Source organism: Salvelinus namaycush, chromosome 3, assembly GCF_016432855.1.
Source record: "Salvelinus namaycush isolate Seneca chromosome 3, SaNama_1.0, whole genome shotgun sequence".
Lineage (NCBI taxonomy): Eukaryota > Metazoa > Chordata > Actinopteri > Salmoniformes > Salmonidae > Salvelinus > Salvelinus namaycush.
The window spans coordinates 36,204,195-36,226,464 of NC_052309.1; the positions used below are offsets into that span (position 1 = coordinate 36,204,195).

At 43.9% G+C, this 22,270-nt stretch overlaps 1 protein-coding gene across 3 annotated transcripts in view; it reads left to right on the top strand.

The window, feature by feature from the left end:
• Nucleotides 1–372: 372 nt before the first annotated feature.
• Nucleotides 373–22,270, top strand: part of hlcs (holocarboxylase synthetase (biotin-(proprionyl-CoA-carboxylase (ATP-hydrolysing)) ligase)) — a 42,643-nt gene continuing 20,745 nt past the window's right edge. Inside the window, exons 1-6 of one of the 3 annotated variants that reach the window (XM_038976509.1) lie at nucleotides 373–770; nucleotides 1,217–1,363; nucleotides 4,930–5,092; nucleotides 5,433–6,487; nucleotides 6,705–6,887; nucleotides 15,198–15,481. In XM_038976509.1, the coding sequence (XP_038832437.1) occupies nucleotides 489–770; nucleotides 1,217–1,363; nucleotides 4,930–5,092; nucleotides 5,433–6,487; nucleotides 6,705–6,887; nucleotides 15,198–15,481 (2,114 nt within the window). In that variant the 5' untranslated portion in view covers nucleotides 373–488. Of the gene's footprint in view, nucleotides 771–799; nucleotides 905–1,216; nucleotides 1,364–4,929; nucleotides 5,093–5,432; nucleotides 6,488–6,704; nucleotides 6,888–15,197; nucleotides 15,482–22,270 lie in introns of those variants that run through there. The other 2 variants (XM_038976525.1, XM_038976517.1) reach the window with 2 other exon arrangements.

A 22,270-nucleotide genomic window follows, 5' to 3' on the forward strand; every position in this document is an offset into this window, starting at 1 on the left:
TGCTAAATTCATGCGTACAAACACGTCATTGGGTCTAACGATCGTCTCGCGCCAAACTGCGCATGTGCAAACCGTCTAATCAAAGGCTCACCTTCGATATAAAGTTGTTTTTGACGAAACTGAAAACGTATCAGTTTGTTGTTCTCACGTGGTTGGAGTAATAACAAGTTCATATACTTAAAACATTGGCTTGGATCTAGGTTATGCTTTTATTTGAGAAAATTAATAACTAAAGAAGATGTGTTCACTTCTCAAACCCCCGTGCTGGTCTGTTTCGCAAGTGTTCTCGGAAGTCTCGCGAGGTTGTGCCTCTGGGTTTAGAAACTGTGCTACTCGTCTGCACAGACTGCGAGCATGCGTATTGACGATTTGTAGTGGGAAGAGCCATTCTGTCAACAACAGGGCAGCCACGGTCAGGTCGAATCTGAGCTCTGTGCAGAGAGGCCATACCATATGGGCTCAAAAACGGCTTTCCAAATGTAAAGAAAATGCTAATAACGTTGTGCTACGTCTACCTTTGGGTGCGCTTTCAAAAGTGCTACACAGTGGTAATTCGGAGCACCCTGCACAGATTGTGCGGGGGGAGCAAAACCAATGCAAGTAACGTTAGCTTTACATTCTGTGCCTTGAATCCACTGGGGAAGCCTCAACTTCAGAAAGGACAACCAACCTGCCTGCAAAGTGTCAATAAGCAGCTCAGTCCACCTCTGCCTGAGGAGGACGTTTTTCTCAAGTTGGGCGACAAGGCTATTTACATAACCGAACCTCAGGTGACACGTTTGTTTGATATAGCTAGCTAGTATGTTAGCTACCATCCGAGGCCTTGACTTGTCAAAAAACATAAGCTACTCCGCTATCAATGAATGGGCAAGATCAGCTTGCCAGCTAAATGACAGGCGTGAAGGTACGCATTCTGCTGCTCGGGCCATTCAGAGCACGAAAATGTGAAATAGGCCTCCGTTATTAGCTATCAGTTTGTGCATGCTCTGAGGTAAATAGCTAATCCGTCAAAATCCAGTCAATTCTGATGTGAATTTGTCAGATTTTTGGTGCACATAAACTTACATGATATGTTAGTCATTTTACATAGTTTCGTAAATGTGATAGTCTTACTAATGATCATACTAACTTTCTAAAACATGCTTTAATATCTATCCATACCACCAGTGTCCATACTGTAGATCAGTGTATATGTTGTCTGTATTATTGTTCCTAGGCATGTGAGGACCTCAGCAAGTGGACTCTTTTGTGGGGGTCCTCTCTGAGTTGTGGCCCACGGATAGAGAACATTTCTTTCATCATAGAGGCTACATCAGGACAAAGAGTGGGCAGCCAGGCTCATCACACTACAGAAAATAAAAAAGTATGGATCACAAGTATATTTATCGAGAAGCAAAGAAACTGTCAGTTTTTGTAGACTGTCAAGCATATACAGTGGCTTGCAAAAGTATTCACCCACTTGGCATTTTTCCTATTTTGTTGCCTTACAACCTGGAATAAAAAAAATATATTTTGGGGGGGGTTTCTCATTTGATTTGCACAACATGCCTACAACTTTGAAGATGCAAAATATTTTGTGAAATAAGACAAAGAAAAACAGAACTTGAGCACTCGTAACTACCCCCCCCCCCTCAAAAAGTCAATACTTTGTACAGCCACCTTTTGCAGAAATTACAGCTGCAAGCATCTTGGGGTATGTCTCAATAAGCTTGGCACATCTAGCCACAGGGATTTTTGCCCATTCATCAAGGCAAAACTGCTCCAGCTCCTTCAAGTTGGATGGGTTCACTGGTGTACAGCAATCTTTAAGTCATACCACAGATTCTCAATTGGATTGAGGTCTGGGCTTTGACTAGGCCATTCGAAGACATTTCAAGGTTTCCCCTTATACCACTCAAGTGTTGCTTTAGCAGTATGCTTAGGGTCATTGTCCTGCTGGAAGGTGAACCTCCGTCCCAGTCTCAAACCTCTGGAAGACTGAAACAGGTTTCCCTCAAGAATTTCTTTGTATTTAGCACCATCCATCATTCCTTCAGTTCTGACCAGTTTCCCAGTCCCTGCTGATGGAAAAACATCCCCACAGCATGATGCTGCCACCACCATGCTTCACTCTGGAGATGGTGGTGTTGGGTTTGCGCCATAGTGTCATCTGACCAGAGTACCTTCTTCCATATGTTTGGGGAGTCTCCCACATGCCTTTTGGCAAACACCGAAAGGGTTTGCTTATTGTTTTCTTTAAGGAATGGCTTTTTCTAGCCACTCTTCCATAAAGCCCAGCTCTGTGGAGTGTACGGCTTAAAGTGGTCCTTTGGACAGATACTCCAATCTCCGCTGTGGAGCTTTGCAACTCCTTCAGGGTCGTCTTTGGTCTCTTTGTTGCCTCTGATTAATGCCATCCTTGCCTTGTCTGTGAGTTTTGTTGGGCGGCCCTCTCTTGGCAGGTTTGTTGGGGTGCCATTTTCTTTCCATTTTTTTAATAATGGATTTAATGGTGCTCCATGGGATGTTCAAAGTCTTGGATATTTTTTTATTTTTATAACCGAACCCTGATCTGTACTTCCCCACAACTTTGTCCCTGACCTGTTTGGAGAGATCCTTGGTCTTCATGGTGTCGCAGACTCTGGGGCCTTTCAGAACAGGTGTATATCTACTCAGATCATGTGACAGATCATGTGACACTTAGATTGCACACAGATGGACTTATTTAACTAATTATGTGACTTCTGAAGTTCATTTGTTGCACCAGATCTTATTTAGGGGCTTCATAGCAAAAGGTGTGAATACATATGCACACACCACTTTTCCGTTTGTTATTTTTTGAAACAATTTCACTTCACCAATTTGGACTATTTTGTTTATGTTCATTACATAAAATCAATTTAAATTACAGGTTGTAATGCAACAAAATAGGAAAAACACCAAGGGGGATGAATACTTTTGCAAGGCACTGTATGTGACAAAACTAACACTGAACAAAAATATAAATGCAACAAGTAAAAATGTAATGGGTGGGGATAGGTCACAGATACCTTTTAAAGGTAGTGGCGTGGATCAGAAAGCCAGTCAGTATCTGGTGTGACCACCATTTGTTTCCCCTCATGCAGTGTGAAACATCTCTTTGGCATATAGTTGATCAGGCTGTAGATTGTGGCCTGTGGAATGTTGTACCACTCCTCTTCAACGTCTGTGCAAAGTTTCTGGATATTGGCCTGGAACTGGAACACACTCGTACACGTCGATCCAAAGCATCCCAGACATGCTCAATGGGTGACATGTCTGGTGAGTATGCAGGCCATGGAAGAACTAAGACATTTTCAGCTTCCAGGAATTGTGTACAGATCTTTGCGACATGGGGCCGTGCATTATCATGCTGAAACATGAGGTGATGGCGGCGGATGAATGGCATGACAATAGGCCTCAGGATCTCATCATGGTATCTCTGTGCATTCAAATTGCCATCAATAAAATGGGGCACTCTGTTCACAACGTTGACATCAGCAAGCGCTCGCCCACACGACTCCATACACGCTATCTGCCATCTGCCCGGTACAGTTGCAACTGTGATTCATCCGTGAAGAGCACACTTCTATGCCAGTGCCCATCGAAGGTGAGCGTTTTCCCACTGAAGTCAGTGACAACGCCGAACTGCAGTCATGTCAAGACCATGGTGTGGATGACCAGCACACAGATGAGTTTCCCTGAGACGGTTTCTGACCGTTTGTGCAGAAATTCTTCGGTTGTGCGTATGGAACATTTCTGGGATCTTTAATTTCATGAAACATGAGACCAACACTTTACATGTTGCATTTATGTTTTTGTTCACTGTAGCAAGTGAGGAATGTAGAGTCTAATGTTTTGCTGCTCGTTTCATAGCAAAGTTTGTAAATAATAGATGCAAATGATATACTTCTGCCAGGTAAGCCTACTTTGCAGTTAACATTTTAATTGAGAAAGTTTTGGGGAAAGTATTTCTGTCAACCCACAAGACGGTTATCACATCAACTTGGCTACACATAGAGTGATAGACAAAAGCGTGCACCACACAGACAGACGGGCAATATTGCTGGAAATTAATTGGCAGATATTGTGTTAGGTTTGGCTTTTTAAGCCAGTGGTGCTTAACCAGGTGTGGTGGGATAATGTCACTGTTGCGTTGATTAGATAGTAGCTTGTTGGTGTTGGATGCTTGTGAGATTTGTTTATGACAGTTTGCGGTGGAACACGTGAAAATTGCACATACTTTCAGAATTGTTTGGTGAGCTACTCATAGGTGGGCTGTGAGCTACTGTTAGCTTGCGATCGACTGGTTGGAGACCCCTGCACTAGTTACTGTTGCCTAGGGTCGGGTTTTTGAGACTATGCTTGTATAGTTCGGGGGGGGAATGCTCTCTTTTGCTGACTGGACAGAGGATTTGAACCTTAGACAGGTCACTTTCTTTCCTTCTGAGTGTTTACTTCCGCTCCATTGTTCCTCACGTCTGGGTGGGACTGCACTGGACAGTGAAACCCCACTCTGTTCGATTGGGCTGTTTTCCTTCAAAAGGCTCAAGGGAAGACAGAGCCTCTGGCCTTTTGGAAGTCATGGTTTAAAAAGCAGGTCTTTAATATGGAGGGTCAACTGACACTTGAGATGCCATGTTAAGATCCTGGAGCCAAAATGTTTTGGTTGGAGAGGAAATCCTTAATTCCCCTTCAGCCATTTAAAGGTCCCTTTAAACACACAAATTGTTATTTTACTCAGGCAGCAGGTAGATTTTGCTTAGTTACTCAAAAGTGGTAAAGCAGTGCAGTATCTATGTTCTGTTGATTGTTGAACTAATCCCGATCCCAACTAATCTAGAAAACTAAGTCTGATATGATCCTCTTTTCCTTCCACCGTCCACTAACGGTTAAATCCTACTGACCTGTGTACTATGCTGTGTTGTCTAGGTGCTGAAGTGGTCAGACTACTGTCTCCCTCTGGCCTGTAGCCCAGTGCAGCCGTTCAGGGCCGTGGCTCAGGCCAGCGTTGACAACTTCAGCCGCCTTGGGGTGGCGTTTATGGAAGATCGCCTTCAGCTGGACAATGGACTAGTGCCTTCAAAGATAGTCTGTGAGTGTCGTTATTGCAAAAATGTCAATGGTTTCTCATCTCGTGTGTGTATATACAGTCTTATACCTATCCTCAACTTTATTGTAAACCTAGGATATTTCAAATATAAATGTTAGTATTTTTAAGGTTATTTTTAAAAGAGGCAATTTTTTTCCTAACTGCAGATTAGTTTCAGTTCTTGGCGAATGCCATCTCAGAACTTCACTTAGCTAGGCTATATCCAAAAACATGATACAAATCAGTTTTCCAAGTCTATTGTGACATTTTTTCACATTGCTTAAAACTGAGAGAGGGACACATTTTGCAATTCAAATATTGCCCTTTGTACTCATTTCCCCAGCTGTCCTGCTCCGAGAATCTGCGTTCAAAGAACTTCTGGAGAAGGGAAAGTCGGAAAAGCACATCACTTCCCTCTCCCTCAAAAAACAGACTGAGATCATCCTCTCTGAGCCTTCTCCCTGCGAGTGGGAGGTACTCTCAGTGAGAGGCGACCTCCAGCTAACAAAAAATAGGAAGTGCAGCCTGCTCCAACCGCCAGAGATCCAGAGGGCTTTAGTGGAAAGACGAGGCTCCGAGCCCCTACGAGGAGCCAGCCCTGGGGTGGACAGCGGGGATAACTCACTTGGCATCAACCACCAGCACATGGAGGGCCACGGCCGCCACCTCCACCTCTCCAGCTGCCACGAGTGCCTGGAGCTGGAGAACAGCACCATCCTCTCCGTCAAGTACGCCTCGGTCGACAACATCCCTGACCTTCCCGATGACTACGCCACATGCACGGACAGCGGGGACGAGACTCTGGACGAGTTTGAGGAGGATGAGGCAGAGAGCTTTGTTGGTCAAAGCCGGCGGGTCAACGTTACCGGGAAGCCCCCCAACGTGCTGGTGTTCACGGGTGGCTGCCAGGAGAGGTTCCAGAGGATGCGTTCGCTGCTGGGCGAGTGCATCGACATGGACAGCTACACGGTGTACCCCCTGAGGCCCCAGCAAGCCCTCAGTGAACCCTGGCTGGAGAGTGCCACCCTGCTAGTGCTGGCCTCAGACGAACCCCTTACCCCCCAACTCCACGCTCGTTTCCTTGCATACCTGGAGCAGGGTGGCAGGGTCCTGGGGCTCTCCTCCACCCTCTGCCCCACGGGGCTGGCCCTGGTGCCCAGGAAGAGCAGGAGGAGCCAGATCTGCAGGCTAAGCTTCACCAAGGCTGATACCACAGAGCTGGATCTGAGCGTGCTTGCCAGCGGGAGTGTGTTTGTCAGGGAGCTGCAGAGTGGTGGGGACCCTGGAGAGACAGAAGTCTGGGGGGAGCTGAAGTGGGACGGAGATGGTGGAGACAAGGACATGGTCATCGTCAGGGTGACGCGTGGAGAGGACCGAGGGGAGGCTGTGCTGTGTCAGGTTTGCACTCCACTGTCTCGATCAGTCAAAGATTAATTTCACATGTAAAGCACTAGATTTGTAAATAAAATGCTCAATAAATGGAAAGTATTGCTGCTGTTCATGTTAACTAACTTATTTAGCAATTAATATACCATATTCATTCATTTAGATGAATGTGCATTTTACAACCACTTAACCTTTCAGCTGACCTTTGCCCTCTCACCACTGACCTCAGGTGCACCTGGAGACGGCCCCCAACTCTGAAGATATTGTGTCGTCTCAGGGTTTTGACGAGCTGAAGATGAGCAATGCGTGTCGCTACGAGGTCCTGACGGAGATCATTACCTCCCTGGGCCTGAGCTGTGAGCAGAGTCAGGCCCCGCCCGCCAGCCCTGTCTACCTCCTCGCCACCTCTGAGGTACGTACCTGACTCCTCCCCTGCTACCTATCCGTTAACGCTAAAGCCTCTCCCAGCCAGAGCCGTGTTCAGTATGCACAAGGTTTTTGGAATGTGCAGATATTTATTCAGAAATATATTGTGTAGAACAGACATGCTTCTGACAGAGTTAAGGAGTCATGACTGCTCTATTCATGGTATTTCTATCTGCATCGGTCAGTGTGTTGCATATAGTGTATGCACCTGACTAAACGTGACCTAGGCTTCCCCACCCTACATTTGATCAGTAACAAATTCTATATTTCTACATTGGCCTGTGGTGTGAACATGGCTGGCTAGCCTGCCCCACAATATCCAGACAACTGGGGATGGAAACCTTCAACTCTCTTGTCTGTTATTAGAGTTCTCACATTACTCCTGTCCTCAAGTTGGATAAAAAAAAACTCCTACTGCTTTAACAATGTTAGCTCATCAGTCTCTCAACTAGATATGCCGTGAGGCTGACTGCTGATCAAAGGTCTGTTCTAGCTCTACTGTTTGTGTTCTTGTGGAGCCCTGCCCTCACTTATTTTGACTGGCCCTCTGGACACATAAACCTGCTCTAAGCCTGTTGCCTATAATGGACATGCATTTGCATGTATTAAGAATCAAAATGGTTTCCACATGTTCAGGCCCGTCTGGGGCGTGTCTGGACTAGGGCTGCCACAATAAACATTTACCCAGGCAATTATGGTCTGGTGGTGGGGGGGGGGGGGGGATTGTGTGAGGCCTGACATGGACGTAAGAGTCTCTCTCACACACACACACACACACACACACACACACACACACACACACACACACACACCCTATTGCTCAGTGCACAATGCAGTTTCTCTATGTGATGTCAGTGGTGACAGTTCAAAAAGTGCCACCAGTCTGTGTGCACCCAGTCGCTTACTAGCAGGCTGAGGCTATTAATGCTATTACTCCCAGTCAACGTGCTGCCTGGCAGGCTGAGGCTATTACTCCCAGTCAACTTGCTGCCTGGCAGGCTGAGGCTATTACTCCCAGTCAACTTGCTGCCTGGCAGGCTGAGGCTATTACTCCCAGTCAACTTGCTGCCTGGCAGGCTGAGGCTATTACTCCCAGTCAACTTGCTGCCTGGCAGGCTGAGGCTATTACTCCCAGTCAACTTGCTGCCTGGCAGGCTGAGGCTATTACTCCCAGTCAACTTGTTGCCTGGCAGGCTGAGGCTATTACTCCCAGTCAACTTGCTGCCTGGCAGGCTGAAGCTATTACTCCCAGTCAACTTGCTGCTTGGCAGGCTGAGGCTATTACTCCCAGTCAACTTGCTGCTTGGCAGGCTGAGGCTATTACTCCCAGTCAACTTGCTGCTTGGCAGGCTGAGGCTATTACTCCCAGTCAACTTGCTGCCTGGCAGGCTGAGGCTATTACTCCATTGTGTTTGAGGATGAGGCCCCTGACTTTTTCATTGACATTCGAAAAGGCCCGCCGGCAAAGTGCTGTGCTCTGCTGTGGTATGTGGGGAATTAGCTCTGGGAGTTAATCAGTGTTTGAGATGGATCACTGACTATTTACTCACCCACTTCAGAGGCATCTCAGAGGGTTATGCCAGGCTCTCGCCACTGATTGGCCTAACAGGCCTCTGAGAGCAGGAAGTGAAACGCCTCAGGACCACACACCAAGAGGCCAGGGTTCCGGTCTAGAAGCATGGTTTCGACTGCAACTACAGTCTTGCTTCGGTACTGCAGTTTAACTGACGCCTGGCCAAGAAAGACAATTTCCATAGACGGCCACATAGAGAAGTCAGATTAGAAAATTCCTAATAAGACACTTTAGTCATCACCTTTGTGCACAAAACATCCATTGAATTATTCAAATTATTGTTGCTGAGGCCGATTATTTTATTTTCTCTATCGCTCACAGCCGAAGATATTAACATTACGTTGAAAACTACGGTCGGAAGTCTTGGATGCTCTCCATTTCTATATACCTCCTTGCCACAGACAGCCAGGCTGTTTCTGGAGGCTTCAGCCTTAGCAGTTATGTGTAATCTAGATAAACCCACAAGGGCTACAGAGTCTAGAGTAGGTCTGTCAGATAGGGAAAAGTGCTGAAATGCAGCACTTGAGTTGGGAAAAGATTGTGAAAATGTCATTATTTCAGCCTGGGTCTTAAGACTGCAGCCCAGGTGTTATGTTACTCTAGTCTGTTGTACCCTCTTGGCAGGGGATACAAATGACAGCAGAAGTTTTCCTATGCACCTGTGGTGAAATAACTCTCCACTAGATGGCAGAAAATCTCTATTTTGCTCCTTATGAGTACTACAACTCCATCTCTCTGGTATTTCATAGTGTTTGTTGTGGTGATTCGTCTTAGCAAAAAACAAATAATTCAGTCACTTTGATTAACTTTCTTGAGTATTCTTTATCAAAGTGTGCACTTACTGAAAAATAAATCAAAGAACGTAATACCCCAGTACAGTTGTAGCTCAAAATAAAATTCACTTTGCCCACGATTTGTGAGCCCCAAAACCAATGCATTATCTCATAATGCCAAATAAAGACATCAATGTACCCTGGACAGGAGAGATGTCACACACCCGTTGCCCTCCGCTTGGCAAATCTTATGGGCCCACTTGAACGACTCTGACAAGTTAAGTTATTTATTTATCCATACACTTGGCCCTAGTTGGCCTCCCTCTGCCCGACAATGCAAAAGTGTTTCCGAAAAGGCCTAAAATGTAGTTTAATTATGACTGTTTGGACTGGGCTGTGACTTCTTCACCCCACTGCCCCAGCAACTTTGTTAAAACATACACCAGGATGATGAAAGCGAGGGCATGCAGGATCGCTTCCAGATTGTTCTTGGAAAGTGGAAGGTGCTTTGAGGAATTGGAGGGGATTAGATAGTGTACCACAGAAATAGAATGAACTTTATAGAGTGTATTCTGTGCACCTTGGCTAGAGCGGATGGACTGTGTGCATCTGGCAATGCAACCTCTGGAATTTGTAGTGGAGGCCCTGGTGTTATTGTTATTACCCAGGTTCCTTTGCTCTAGCCCGTCACATGGCATGGGCTTGCTCAGAGGAACTCTGTGCTCAGACAGATTGATCAAGGGAGTGTTTATTTCCCTTTTCCCCTCTACTGCTCACTTCTTCTCTCCCTATCTCCTTACTCTCTCATCCCTCTCTGATTTCCCTGCTATTCTTTCTCTAATCTGACAAACCAATTATCAAAATCAAATTGTATTGGTCACGTATTTAGCAGATGTTATTGTGGGTGTAGCGAAATGCTTGTGTTCCTAGCTCCAACAGTACCGTAGTATCTAACAATTCACAATAATACACACAAATCTAAAATAATCGAATTAAGAAATATTTACATATTAGCTCAAGCAATGTCGGAGTAGCATTGAATAGAATACAGTATATACATATGAGATGAGTTAAGCAGTATGTAAACATTATTAAAATATTATTAAAGTGACTAGTGTTCCATTATTGAAGTGGCCAGTGATTCCAAGTCTATGTATATAGGGCAGCAGCCTCTAAGGTGCAGGGTTACGTAACCGGGTGGAAGCCGGCTAGTGATGGCTATTTAACAGTCTGATGGCCTTGAGATAGAAGCTGTTTTTCAGTGTCTTGGTCCCAGCTTTGATGCACCTGTAATGACCTCGCCTTCTGGATGATAGCGGGGTGAACAAGCCGTGGCTCGGGTGGCTGATGTCCTTGATGATCTTTTTGGCCTTCCTGTGACATCGGGTGCTGTAGGTGTTCTGGAGGGCAGGTAGTTTGCCTCCGGTGATGTGTTGGGCAGACCACACCACCTTCCCAGAGCCCAGCGGTTGCGGGCGGTGCAGTTGCCGTACCAGGTGGTGATACAGCCCGACAGGATGCTCTCAGTTGTGCATCTGTAAGAGTTTGAGTGTTTTAGGGGCCAAGACAAATTTCTTAAGCCTCCTGAGGTTGAAGAGATGCTGTTGCACCTATATCACCACACTGTCTGTCTGGGTGGACCATTTCAGATTGTCAGTGATGTGTAGGCCAAGGAACTTGAAGCTTTCCACCTCCACTGCAGTCCTGTAGATGTGGATAGGGGCGTGCTCCCTCTGCTGTTTCCTGAAGTCAACGATCAGCTCCTTTGTTTTGTTGACGTTGAGTGAGAGGTTATTTTTCTGGCACCACTCTCCCAGGGCCCTCACCTCCTCCCTGTACTGGGCTATAGTCAATGAACAGCATTCTTACATAGGTATTCCTCTTGTCCAGATGGGATAGGGCAGTGTAATGGTGATTGCATCGTCTGTGGATCTATTGGGGTGGTAAGCAAATTGAAGTGGGTCTAGCGTGTCAGGTAAGGTAGAGGTGATATGATCCTTAACTAGAAGTGAGTGCTATGGGGCGATAGCCATTTAGTTCAGTTACCTTTGCTTTGTTGTGTACAGTAACAATGGTGGACATCTTGCAGCAAGTGGGGACAGCAGACTGGGATAGGGAGACATTGAATATCTCCGTAAACACTGCAGCCAGCTGATCTATGCATTCTCTGAAGAAGCGGCTAGGGATGATGTCTGGGCCGGCAGCCTTGCGAGGGTTAACACGCTTAAATGTCTCAACTCACGTCGGCCACGGAGAAGGAGAACCCACAGTCCTTGGTAGCGGTCCGTGTCTGTGTCACTGTGTTATCCTCAAAGCGGGAGGTGTTTAGCTTGTCCAGAAGCAAGACGTCGGTGTCCGTGACGTGGCTGGTTTTCCCTTTATAGTCCGTGATTGTCTGTAGACCCTGCAACATGCGTCTCGTGTCTGAGCTGTTGAATTGCAACTCCACTTTGTCTCTGTACTGATGTTTTGCCTGTTTGATTGCCTTACGGAGGGAATAAGTACACTGTTTGTATTCGGCCATATTCCCAGTCACCTTGTCATGGTAAAATGCAGTGGTTCGCACTTTTAGTTTTGTGCGAATGCTGCCATCTATCAACGGTTTCTGGTTTGGGTAGGTTTTAATAGTCACAGTGGGTACATCTTCTATACACTTCCTGATGAACTCAGTCAGAGTATCCGTTTATTTGTTGATGTTATTCTCAGAGGCTACCCGGAACATATCCCAGTCCGCGTGATCAAAACAATCTTGAAACATGGATTCCGATTGGTCAGACCAGCATTGAATAGACCTTAGAACGGGTACTTCCTGTTTCTGCTTATAGGAAGGGAGGAGCAAAATGGAGTTGTGCGCCCACATTTTTTTTCTTTGTCTTAAATACTATTTAGATGTTTTCAGTTCGTACTAGTCAGGTTATGCTAGTTTTTAAGATACAACAGCAGACACACTGGCAGTGCTTTCAATAGAGAAACCTGCTGAGCTCCCTGCTCCTTATCCCTGTAAGCCCAGAGATGTCAGACTTGTTAAGTGGCCCAACCAGTCTCCAGTGACCGCCCTCTCCTTTGTGATTGGCACAAAGCAGATAATTGAGGCATGCAGATCAGCGACCCTAATTGATTAACCATCACTGTATTTGCTAAATATGGATTTGGGCTAATTAGGCCGTCATCCTTGTCCTCTCTCGTTGCCAAGGGGGTGCTAAACACATACATTTACGTAGCAGATGGTGCCTTGAGGTTAAAAAAATGACCTAATTTGAGGAGATGAAAGGAGCACCACGTATCCTCTTTAATAAACCGAGTATCTTCTGTGGGTGTGGGGTGGCAGAAATGACTATTAATCCACTCACTCAAAATTCTAGTAACTTTCCCCAAATTGGAGGATTAGCTGTACATTTTCACTTCCCCTAGTTATTATATTATGAGGAAATATAAATAAATGAAAAGTAAACTACAGAACACCACTAGAAATGTGCATGTATTTTTTTCATGTATTAGTAACATGGAAAAGAACATGGATACTTGAATAATACTTGATGTGATACTTAAACTATATTTAGCTGAAAATAAATAAGAATTAGTAAAATGTTTGAATGACCATAACATGATTAAATAGCAACATTATATACTTTAAATTGGTAGCTACCAGAGATGTGGACTTGAGTCACGTGACTCAAATACCACCCGAGTTGCAAATTTTGCGACTTGACTTTCACTTGAGCATCAATGACTCAGGATTTAACTTGGACTGGAACTATCAAGAGACTTGAGACTTGGATTACCCCCTCCTAAAAGAGCAGCACCGTCTTCCGATCCTGTTAAATTCTGTTATTACACCGTGAACATACATTTCTGGCAGTTCCGTTGCTCAAAGCTTAGAATTGCAATGGGTTATATGGAAAATGACTGTTAAATTCTGTTCTGCCTCGCGCCGCTGTGCCGGCAGGTGCGGAAAGGCAAGGGGAAAAATAGAGCACTGTCCTATATTTTCAGCGCTTGTCGCTTGAAAATATGTGCTCTTAGCAAGAGTTTCCTTGAATGTTTATTCTGACCTCTCATTGTGCATGTAGTGGGCAGGGGGAAAACACTTGATTCTAATTGGAGATTTCAAAATGTCAGTCAAACTTTAGCTGTACTATTAACACTAGCTGTAAATCGTCATTTGGATGGCCTTTCTATTAGTAATGATTCAAAAACCATTTATTTAATCATCCGTTAAGTTTATTATGTAGGCCTATGTACTGTACAAGTATGCCTAGTGTAAGGTAAACAGATAATATAACCTGAATTAAAAAATTGCATTGAAATTAGTATAAAACACTTAACAGAGTTCTCACCAAAGAATGTGCCACTATGCCTGTCATTTTTTATATACACTTTATAACGAATAAAACCAACTTGAAACTGTGTATAAATGATAATGGATCTACTGAACATTCATGCAGTTTCTTGACTGTGTCCAGCTCGCTAATAGCCTGCTCACCCAAATGAAAGCTAGACAGTCAAGGCGCATCGACAGTTCCAAAAACGATGGATAGAGGAATATATTTTTTTAAATTATACAAATTACAGCAAAGAAAATATAGGCAATTTTCAGTGTAGCTTTCCGGACCTCGTTGAAGACAGAATGCTGCCCCTGGGGCAAAATGAGTTTGACACCCCTGATGTAAAGAGACAATCAGCAGTTAAAACAAAGTTCTGCCCGTTCCTGTTACGGTAGAAAGCTGAGGGAGAGGCTGGGGAAATGTAACCAAATTCATAGACAGCTATGGAAGCAAGGACTGACCATCCCTAATAACATGGTTAAAACAATCATTTTGATATTAATCTATATAGTGTTTGTTTACATCTACTTTGTTTACAAACATTGGCGTAAAACAAGCTTATATTTGGGGTTCTGATGGGGTATGACAGTTTAACGAAGCGAATGAGGCATAAGTTCTATCCTTTAAGAATCAATGGGTACATATCATATACGTCCAAAAATGGATGTAGCAACTGCAGATTGGCCCTTTAAGGCTCTAGATTGCAGGAAATGTCACTTACAGGTGCTCAAAAATCTCTAAGTCTCCCCCTGCCTTACCCATCAGCACCACCTTGTTAAACAATCCTGGGGAGAACCCTGACTTAACCATTGATTTGAAGACTCGAAACACAACACTTGTGACTTGACCTGAGCTCTGGGACTTAACTTGAGACTTGCCCATTATTACTTGGGACTTGACTCGAGACTCAAAGGTTAAGACTTGCGACTTGCTTAGGACTTGCTAAATTGTGACTTAGTTAGTACCGTCTCTGGTAGCTACTATAAAGAATGACCTTTTTTCTTTTTTAACCCGTGTCTGATAAAATTCATCAAAGCAACAGATTACTTTTAATTCAGACAATTCACTTTGCTGTTCTTGGCTGAGTACAAAGGATCTAGCCTGCGGCGAATGCAATGGACGCATTCCCCGTCTGCGTAGCATCCGTATACAGCATCATATTAGATGAGGATCATGTCAAATCTCTCTGTGGAGAAGGGGCTTCTGCTGACTTCTTGAGCAACACGTTTTTAGTGTTACGCATTGCTCTAAAACACGGAGGAGATGGTTTCTGGTGGGAGTCAAAGTGTCTGATCCTTTTGATGGATGAGAAGTGACTGGAACAGAATGTTTCACTACTCTGGGAACCAGCGCCTTATTAAGCCATGTAATTGATTATCAACTGCCGTTGATTATCTTATTTAAGACTGGACTTCGGCTTGGCTCTTTAACTCTATACTGTAAATATATATAATTGAAAAAGATGGCATCATAGTTGTCTGTTTTATACGTTTTAATGGAAGGATGGGAGACATTAGGATATGAAGAAAAATATATTTCATTGAAATGAGTGAAGTGAATGGTAATGAAATCACAGAGGATTTATTCAGTCTCATCACACCGGCCTTGTGTTCCTCTGTCCCCAGGAGCGCAGGGCCAGCTTCCTCAAGTGGCTGCACACCCAGTTGGACAAGGAAGGGCTGCTCAAGTGTTCCAAGGCATTCCTTAAAGTGGTCCCCAGCGCAGAGCTTCAGGCTGGGCCCCCCCTGCTGCCCAAGGGGACCCTGGCTCTGGTCACGGATGCCCCAGAGGCCCAGAGCTGGGAGCAGTTCAGCCTGCAGACCTACAGCCAGCACCTGGAGACCCGCGCGCTGGGACGCACCCTTCTCTACACTCAGGTCACCCCTACCACCATGGACCTACTAGAGGGGTAAGTTAACATTCCCTGCACCTGGCTCTGGGACAGGGAGGGAGTGGGGTAGTCTGTAAGTAAGGGCCAAATTCTTAACCTAAGAGTTAGTCCAAAGTTTCACAGAACTCTCCATTGACATCGATGCATGACTTAAGCAGAAGTTTGAGTTGGCTGCACTCATATCTCCAGTTAGCATCCGGGGTTTATCGGGTGTGGGTGGTTTCAGAGGAAGATGTTCAGTTTACAGTCATTGTTAAAGTAACATGGACACATACGATGACATACGCACTGTGATACCCTTGTCAGCGTAGCGCCACAAAGTGATTCCGGGTTTAGTAGTGGTGTCTAAATGAAAGTGAAGTTGTCAGATACCAGTGCGATGTGAGAGCGATAAAAATAGAGCGAAAGCAAATTCGATTGAGAGTGAGTGGTTGGTCCACCAACCATGCTGTGGGTTGGGGGGGGCATTCCGCTGGGCTGGAACTAATTTAATGGCTGAGTGACCTTACTGCAGCAGAGGCAGGCTGTACCTAATACAGGTCTTTGTCTATATCCCCACATCTCATTGGGAACTTGCCAGTCAACAGGCGGATCCCAGGAACAGGTGGAAGCTATTAGAGCTGTCATGAAGTTTGAAAAATGGATTCTGGACCTGCGCGGAATTGATTGGAACTGACAGTGTTGTCATTAAGGTTGTAAGGTAACGAAAGAGGGAGGAAAGACAAGGACACGTGAAAAAAAGTTCTCCAGTTGTGAGTTTTGATTTCGCTCCCTCTGATTTTTTGGCGGTTTAATTTCCAGATGGTCCCGTTAGTCTTGATTAAGTGGGATTATTCTAGATGAAAGCCTCTTGTTGGAGTCCTTTAATTTGTTTTAGCCTATATTCCCTCAAGCACATGTAGTTATTTTTTATTTAACCAGGCAAGTCAGTTAAGAACAAATTCTTATTTTACAAAGACAGCCTACCCCGGCCAAACCCTCCCCTAGCCCGGACGACGCTCGGCCAATCTGTACAACATGCTTTTCTCAATTTGTTTGCTGGCCTGTTCTTAGCTTTGGGGTCTGTTTTTGTGCAGATGGTAGTGGAATACCGTACGACCGATCCACGGCAGTTTAGGAGCTACTCAAGTATAGCTTTTCAGTTTTCTTTGGAGGGCCACCAGTACAGTGGATTTAATAAGCGTTTCCTTTATTATAAACTATTTAATTCAAGAGGGACTATTTTTGATGCATGGAGAGAGAGTAAAGGACCCACAGTAAATGCAAAACCAATAACTGTTATTCGTCCAAAAAGCAGATTTTTGTTTTTCTGTTATAAGCCAAAGTAAGACAGGAAGTGAAAATAGGTTGAATAATTCATGGTTATAATTGAACTGGCATAAAACAACAATTAGCTGCACATTCCTATGTAAATACTTTTTTATGGTGGTGTAGTGCTCAGTGTTGGCAAGGAAATGTAAATTCAAATGAGTTGCCGCGGGCAAGAAATGTTCTGACCAATGTATTACTCAAGCAAAAAATAAATAAATGATGGAGTGTATTCGAATGTTTAGTTTGACTTATTTTACTTGAACTTATTGTTCAACAAAATTATGGCATTGTTGTATGCATATCTTTTAGCATACAGTAAAATGGCTAAAACTATTTTTTGCACCTCTTCCTCAACTGAAGTTTATTTAATCATAGGCTATCCATGTCACTTTCAATAGTGTGTATAATTTCCAGATAAACTGTACAATCCATTAGACATTTTTTGTACATTCTTAATCAATATTTTAGTTCACAAATAAATTAGTTAAAGCAGTGGGAAGGAAAATCCTGAGAATGTAATAACCTTATTAATATACTAAAGCTAATAATAATATGCAAAGATATATATTTTATTTCACCTTTATTTAACCAGGTAGGCCAGTTGAGAACAAGTTCTCATTTACAACTGCGACCTGGCCAAGATGAAGTAAAGCAGTGCGACAAAAACAACAGCACAGAGTTACACATAAACAAACGTACAGTCAATAACACAAAAGAAAAGAAAAATAGAAAAATCTATGTACAGTGTGTGCAAATGTAGTAAATAGGCCATATAGGTGAAAATAATTACAATTTAGCACAATACTACTGTTCAAAAGTTTGGGGTCACTTAGAAATGTCCTTGTTTTTGAAAGAAAGGCAAAAAAATTTGTCTATGAAAATAACATCAAATTGACCAGAAATACAGTGTAGACATTAATGTTGTAAATGACTATTGTAGCTGGAAACTGCTTTTAAAAAAAAATATTTAAAAAAATAAACATTTATATGGAATATCTACATAGGCGTACAGAGGCCCATTATCAGCAACCATCACTCCTGTGTTCCAATGGCACATTGTGTTAGATAATCCAAGTTTATCATTTTAAAAGGCTAATCTATCATTAGAAAACCCTTTTGCAATTATGTTAGCACAGCTGAAAACTGTTGTTCTGATTAAAGAAGCAATAAAACTTGCTTTCTTTAGACTAGTTGAGTATCTGGAGCATCAGCATTTGTGGGTTTGATTACAGGCTCAAAATGGCCAGAAACAAAGACCTTTCTTCTGAAACTCGTCAGTCTATTCTTGTTCTCAGAAATTAAGGCTATTCCATGTGAGAAATTACCAAGAAACGGAAGATCTCGTACAACGCTGTGTACTGATCCCTTCACAGAACAGCGCAAACTGACTCTAACCAGAATAGAAAGAGGAGTGGGAGGCCCCGGTGCACAACTGAGCAAGAGGACAAGTACATTAGAGTGTCTAGTTTGAGAAACAGATGCCTCACAAGTCCTCAACTGGCAGCATTATTAAATAGTACCCGCAAAACACCAGTCTCAACGTCAACAGTGATGAGGCGACTCCGGGATGCTGGCCTTCTAGGCAGAGTTGCAAAGAAAAAGCCATATCTCAGATTGGCCAATAAAAATAAAATATTTAGATGGGCAAAAGAACAGACACTAGACAGAGGAAGATTGGGGAAAAAAGTGTTATGGACAGACTAATCTAAGTTTGAGGTGTTCGGATCACAAAGACGAACATTCCTGAGACGCAGAAAAAATTAAAAGATGCTGGAGGAGTGCTTGACGCCATCTGTCAAGCATGGTGGAGGCAATGTGATGGTCTGGGGGTGCTTTGGTGGTGCTGAAGAGGGAGATTTGTGCAGGGTAAAAGGGATCTTGAAGAAGGAAGGCTATCACTCCATTTTGCAACGCCATGCCCATACCCTGTGGACAGTGCTTAATAGGAGCCAATTTCCTCCTACAACAGGACAATGACCCAAAGCACAGTTCCAAACTATGCAATAACTATTTAGGGAAGAAGCAGTCAGCTGGTATTCTGTCTGTAATGGAGTGGCCAGCACAGTCACCGGATCTCAACCCTATCGAGCTGTTGTGGGAGCAGCTTGACCTTATGGTACGTAAGAAGTGCCCATCAAGCCAATCCAACTTGTGGGAGGTGCTTCAGGAAGCATGGGGTGAAATCTCTTCAGATTACCTCAACAATCTGACAACTAGAACACCAAAGATCTGCAAGGCTGCAAATGGAGGATTCTTTGACGAAAGCAAAGTTTGAAGGACACAATTATTATTTCAATTAAAAATTATTATTTATAACCTTGTCAAAGTCTTGACTATATTTCCTATTCATTTTGTAACTGATTTCATGTGTGTCTTCATGGAAAACAAGGACATTTCTAAGTGACCCCAAACTTTTGTGTGTGTGTGTGTATATAAACCTTTCCCCCAAATGCAACTTTAATGATAGATTAATCAGTTCTTCAACTCATAAATGAGAACGTGTTCTCAACTTGCCTACCTGGTTAAATAAAGGTAAAATAAAATGGTGGATCATTTATTTTATAAGTAATAGGCCATTGAGGGGGAGCTTATTAAAAGGAGAATTGGTTGGGGGGTAAAGTGCCTGGCTCATCGGCTGGGGGAGCTGATGAAGACGGAGGATTGGTATAGGGGGTGGGGGAATATATTGATGGCCAGGCTGGGTCTGAGCTCAGTGGGGAGGCGGTGTGTTTGTCCAGAGTATTAGTGCTTTGTTTGGCCAGTAGCAGCTAATAATAGGCTGGCCCCAAGACAGATCACAAGGTCACAACCAAGCTGGAATATCAATGCTCTCAGCCAGTCCCGCTGGGTTGTGAGCAGGTTACACACTCACTAGCCCCGCCGCTTCACACTCACTAACCCCGCCGCTTCACACTCACTAACCCCGCCGCTTCACACTCACTAACCCCGCCGCTTCACACTCACTAACCCCGCCGCTTCACACTCACTAACCCCGCCGCTTCACACTCACTAACCCCGCCGCTTCACACTCCCTAACACTTCTCATACAGTCTGATAGATTACATAGAGGCTAGATTCCCATCACAGTCATATTGTATATTTTTTATTCAATTGCTACTCAATTCGCTACTAAAGAACGTCTCATGACTTATCAAACCAAAAGCCTTTGAGACATTTTACAAGGACGCAGATATCTTGCACATACAGTTGAAGTCGGAAGTTTACGTACACCTCAGCCAAATACAATTAAACTCAGTTTTTCACAATTCCTGACATTTAAAAATACCCTGTCTTAGGTCAGTCTTAGGTCAGTTAGGATCACAAATTTATTTTAAGAATGTGAAATGTCAGAATAATAGAGAATTATTTATTTAATCTTTTATTTCTTTCATCACATTCCCAGTGGGTCAGAAGTTAACATACAGTCAATTAGTATTTGGTAGCATTGCCTTTTAAATTGTTTAACTTAGGTCAAACGTTTCTGGTAACCTTCCACAAGCTTCCCACAATAAGTTGGGTGAATTTTGGCCCATTCCTCCTGACAGAGCTGGTGTAACTGAGTCAGGTTTGTAGGCCTCCTTGCTCGCACACACTTTTTCAGTTCTGCCCACAAATCTTTCTATAGGATTGAGGTCAGGGCTTTGTGATGGCCACTCCAATACCTTGACTTTGTTGTCCTTAAGCCATTTTGCCACAACTTTGATAGTATGCTTGGGGTCATTTGCGACCAAGCTTTAACTTCCTGACTGATGTCCTGAGATGTTGCTTCAATATATCCACATAATTTTCCTGCCTCATGATGCCATCTATTTTGTGAAGTGCACCAGTCCCTCCTGCAGCAAAGCACCCCCACAACATGATGCTGCCACCCCCGTGCTTCACGGTTGGGATGGTGTTCTTCGGGCTTGCAAACCTCCCCCTTTTTCCTCCAAATTTTGTCCCATAGTGTTTATACTTGCGTACTATTGTTTGTACAGATGAACTTGGTACCTTCAGGCGTTTGGAAATTGCTCCCAAGGATGAACCAGACTTGTGGAGGTCTACAATGTTTTTTTCTGAGGTCTTGGCTGATTTCTTTTGATTTTACCATGATGTCAAGCAAAGAGGCATGAGTTTGAAGGTATGCCTTGAAATACATCCACAGGTACACCTTCAATTGACTCAAATTGTGTCAATTAGCCTATCAGAAGCTTCTGAAGCCATGACATAATTTTCTGGAATTTTCCAAGCTGTTTAAAGACACAGTCAACTTAGTGTTTGTAAACTTCTGACCCACTGGAATTGTGATACAGTGAAATCATCTGTCTGTAAACAATTGTTGGAAAAATTACTTGTCATGCACAAAGTAGATGTCCTAACCGACTTGCAAAAACTATATTTTGTTAACAAGAAATGTGTGGAGTGGTTGAAAAATGAGTTTTAATGACTCCAACCTAAGTGTATGTAAACTTCCGACTTCAACTGTATCTTTGCTCCTTGTCTCAGTCGTCATCTCTATTATTGTATATGTGTGATACTTTGGCCACAGTCAGACTGTGAAAATGGTGTCATAAAAGTGTCAGTTCATTAGTTTGCTGCAATGTTTGATAGTCCATAATCATTTCTCGTGGGAGATGGTGGTGTGGGGCATCAAGACGGATCAGTAGCAACCCGTCACCCAGACAGACATCTTCCTCGCGTTCTCCATCCGACTGACATTTAAACTGGACTGTTTTGTGGAAGTGTTTATTTGTGAACAAGGTGGGATAAGACCCTATGGTGTTCCTGAATGCTACTCCACTGGGTCCACTGAGCCATAATGATGCTTTTCCTGCTCAGGTGAACCTGATCCCTGCGCCTGGAGCGCTACGCTTCTTTTTGTCCCGGTTCCTCTCATTCTCTCTCATTCTCTCTATCTGAGTCCAGGCGGCAGGTCCGTCAAGAAAAACCCCAGGGCCCACTTTTCCTCTCCTCTAACTTCTCCTTTTTCTTTCATTAAGCAGAGAGGTTGGGCCTGGTGAGAGGAACAAGTGATGGACGTAAAATGCAAATTACTTGAAAGATGACCACCAGCGGTGTAATTTAGCAGTGAAAACCCACGCCATATTTGGTTTGAGTTGCAGGGACATAAACAGGACCCTGTTAAGCTAATGGGAGCATAACACTTTCCTCTTCTGGAAGTAGGAATAAGACAAACACGGTGAACAAGGGGCTCTTCTGGTTAAAGCAGCCCCGTTGTCGGGCCAAAGCCCTGGCAATCAGTGTTTGTTTTGACTGGGAATCCAAAATCCAAACTGACACTGTATGGAATTAGGGTCCTGTTTCCTGTGCAAAATATGAACCTTGTACGGGTAGAAAACAAGAAAGGGGAGCGTGAGCGAGAGAGAGAGAGAGAAAATGGATGCCCCATAACTGCAGCAGCAGGTTTGTACATAAAAATCGAATTGGTCCATTTGACCTTGCATGCTCTACCTGCAATTATCTAAAATTGTAAGCAGATGCCTAAAGTCCTCATTT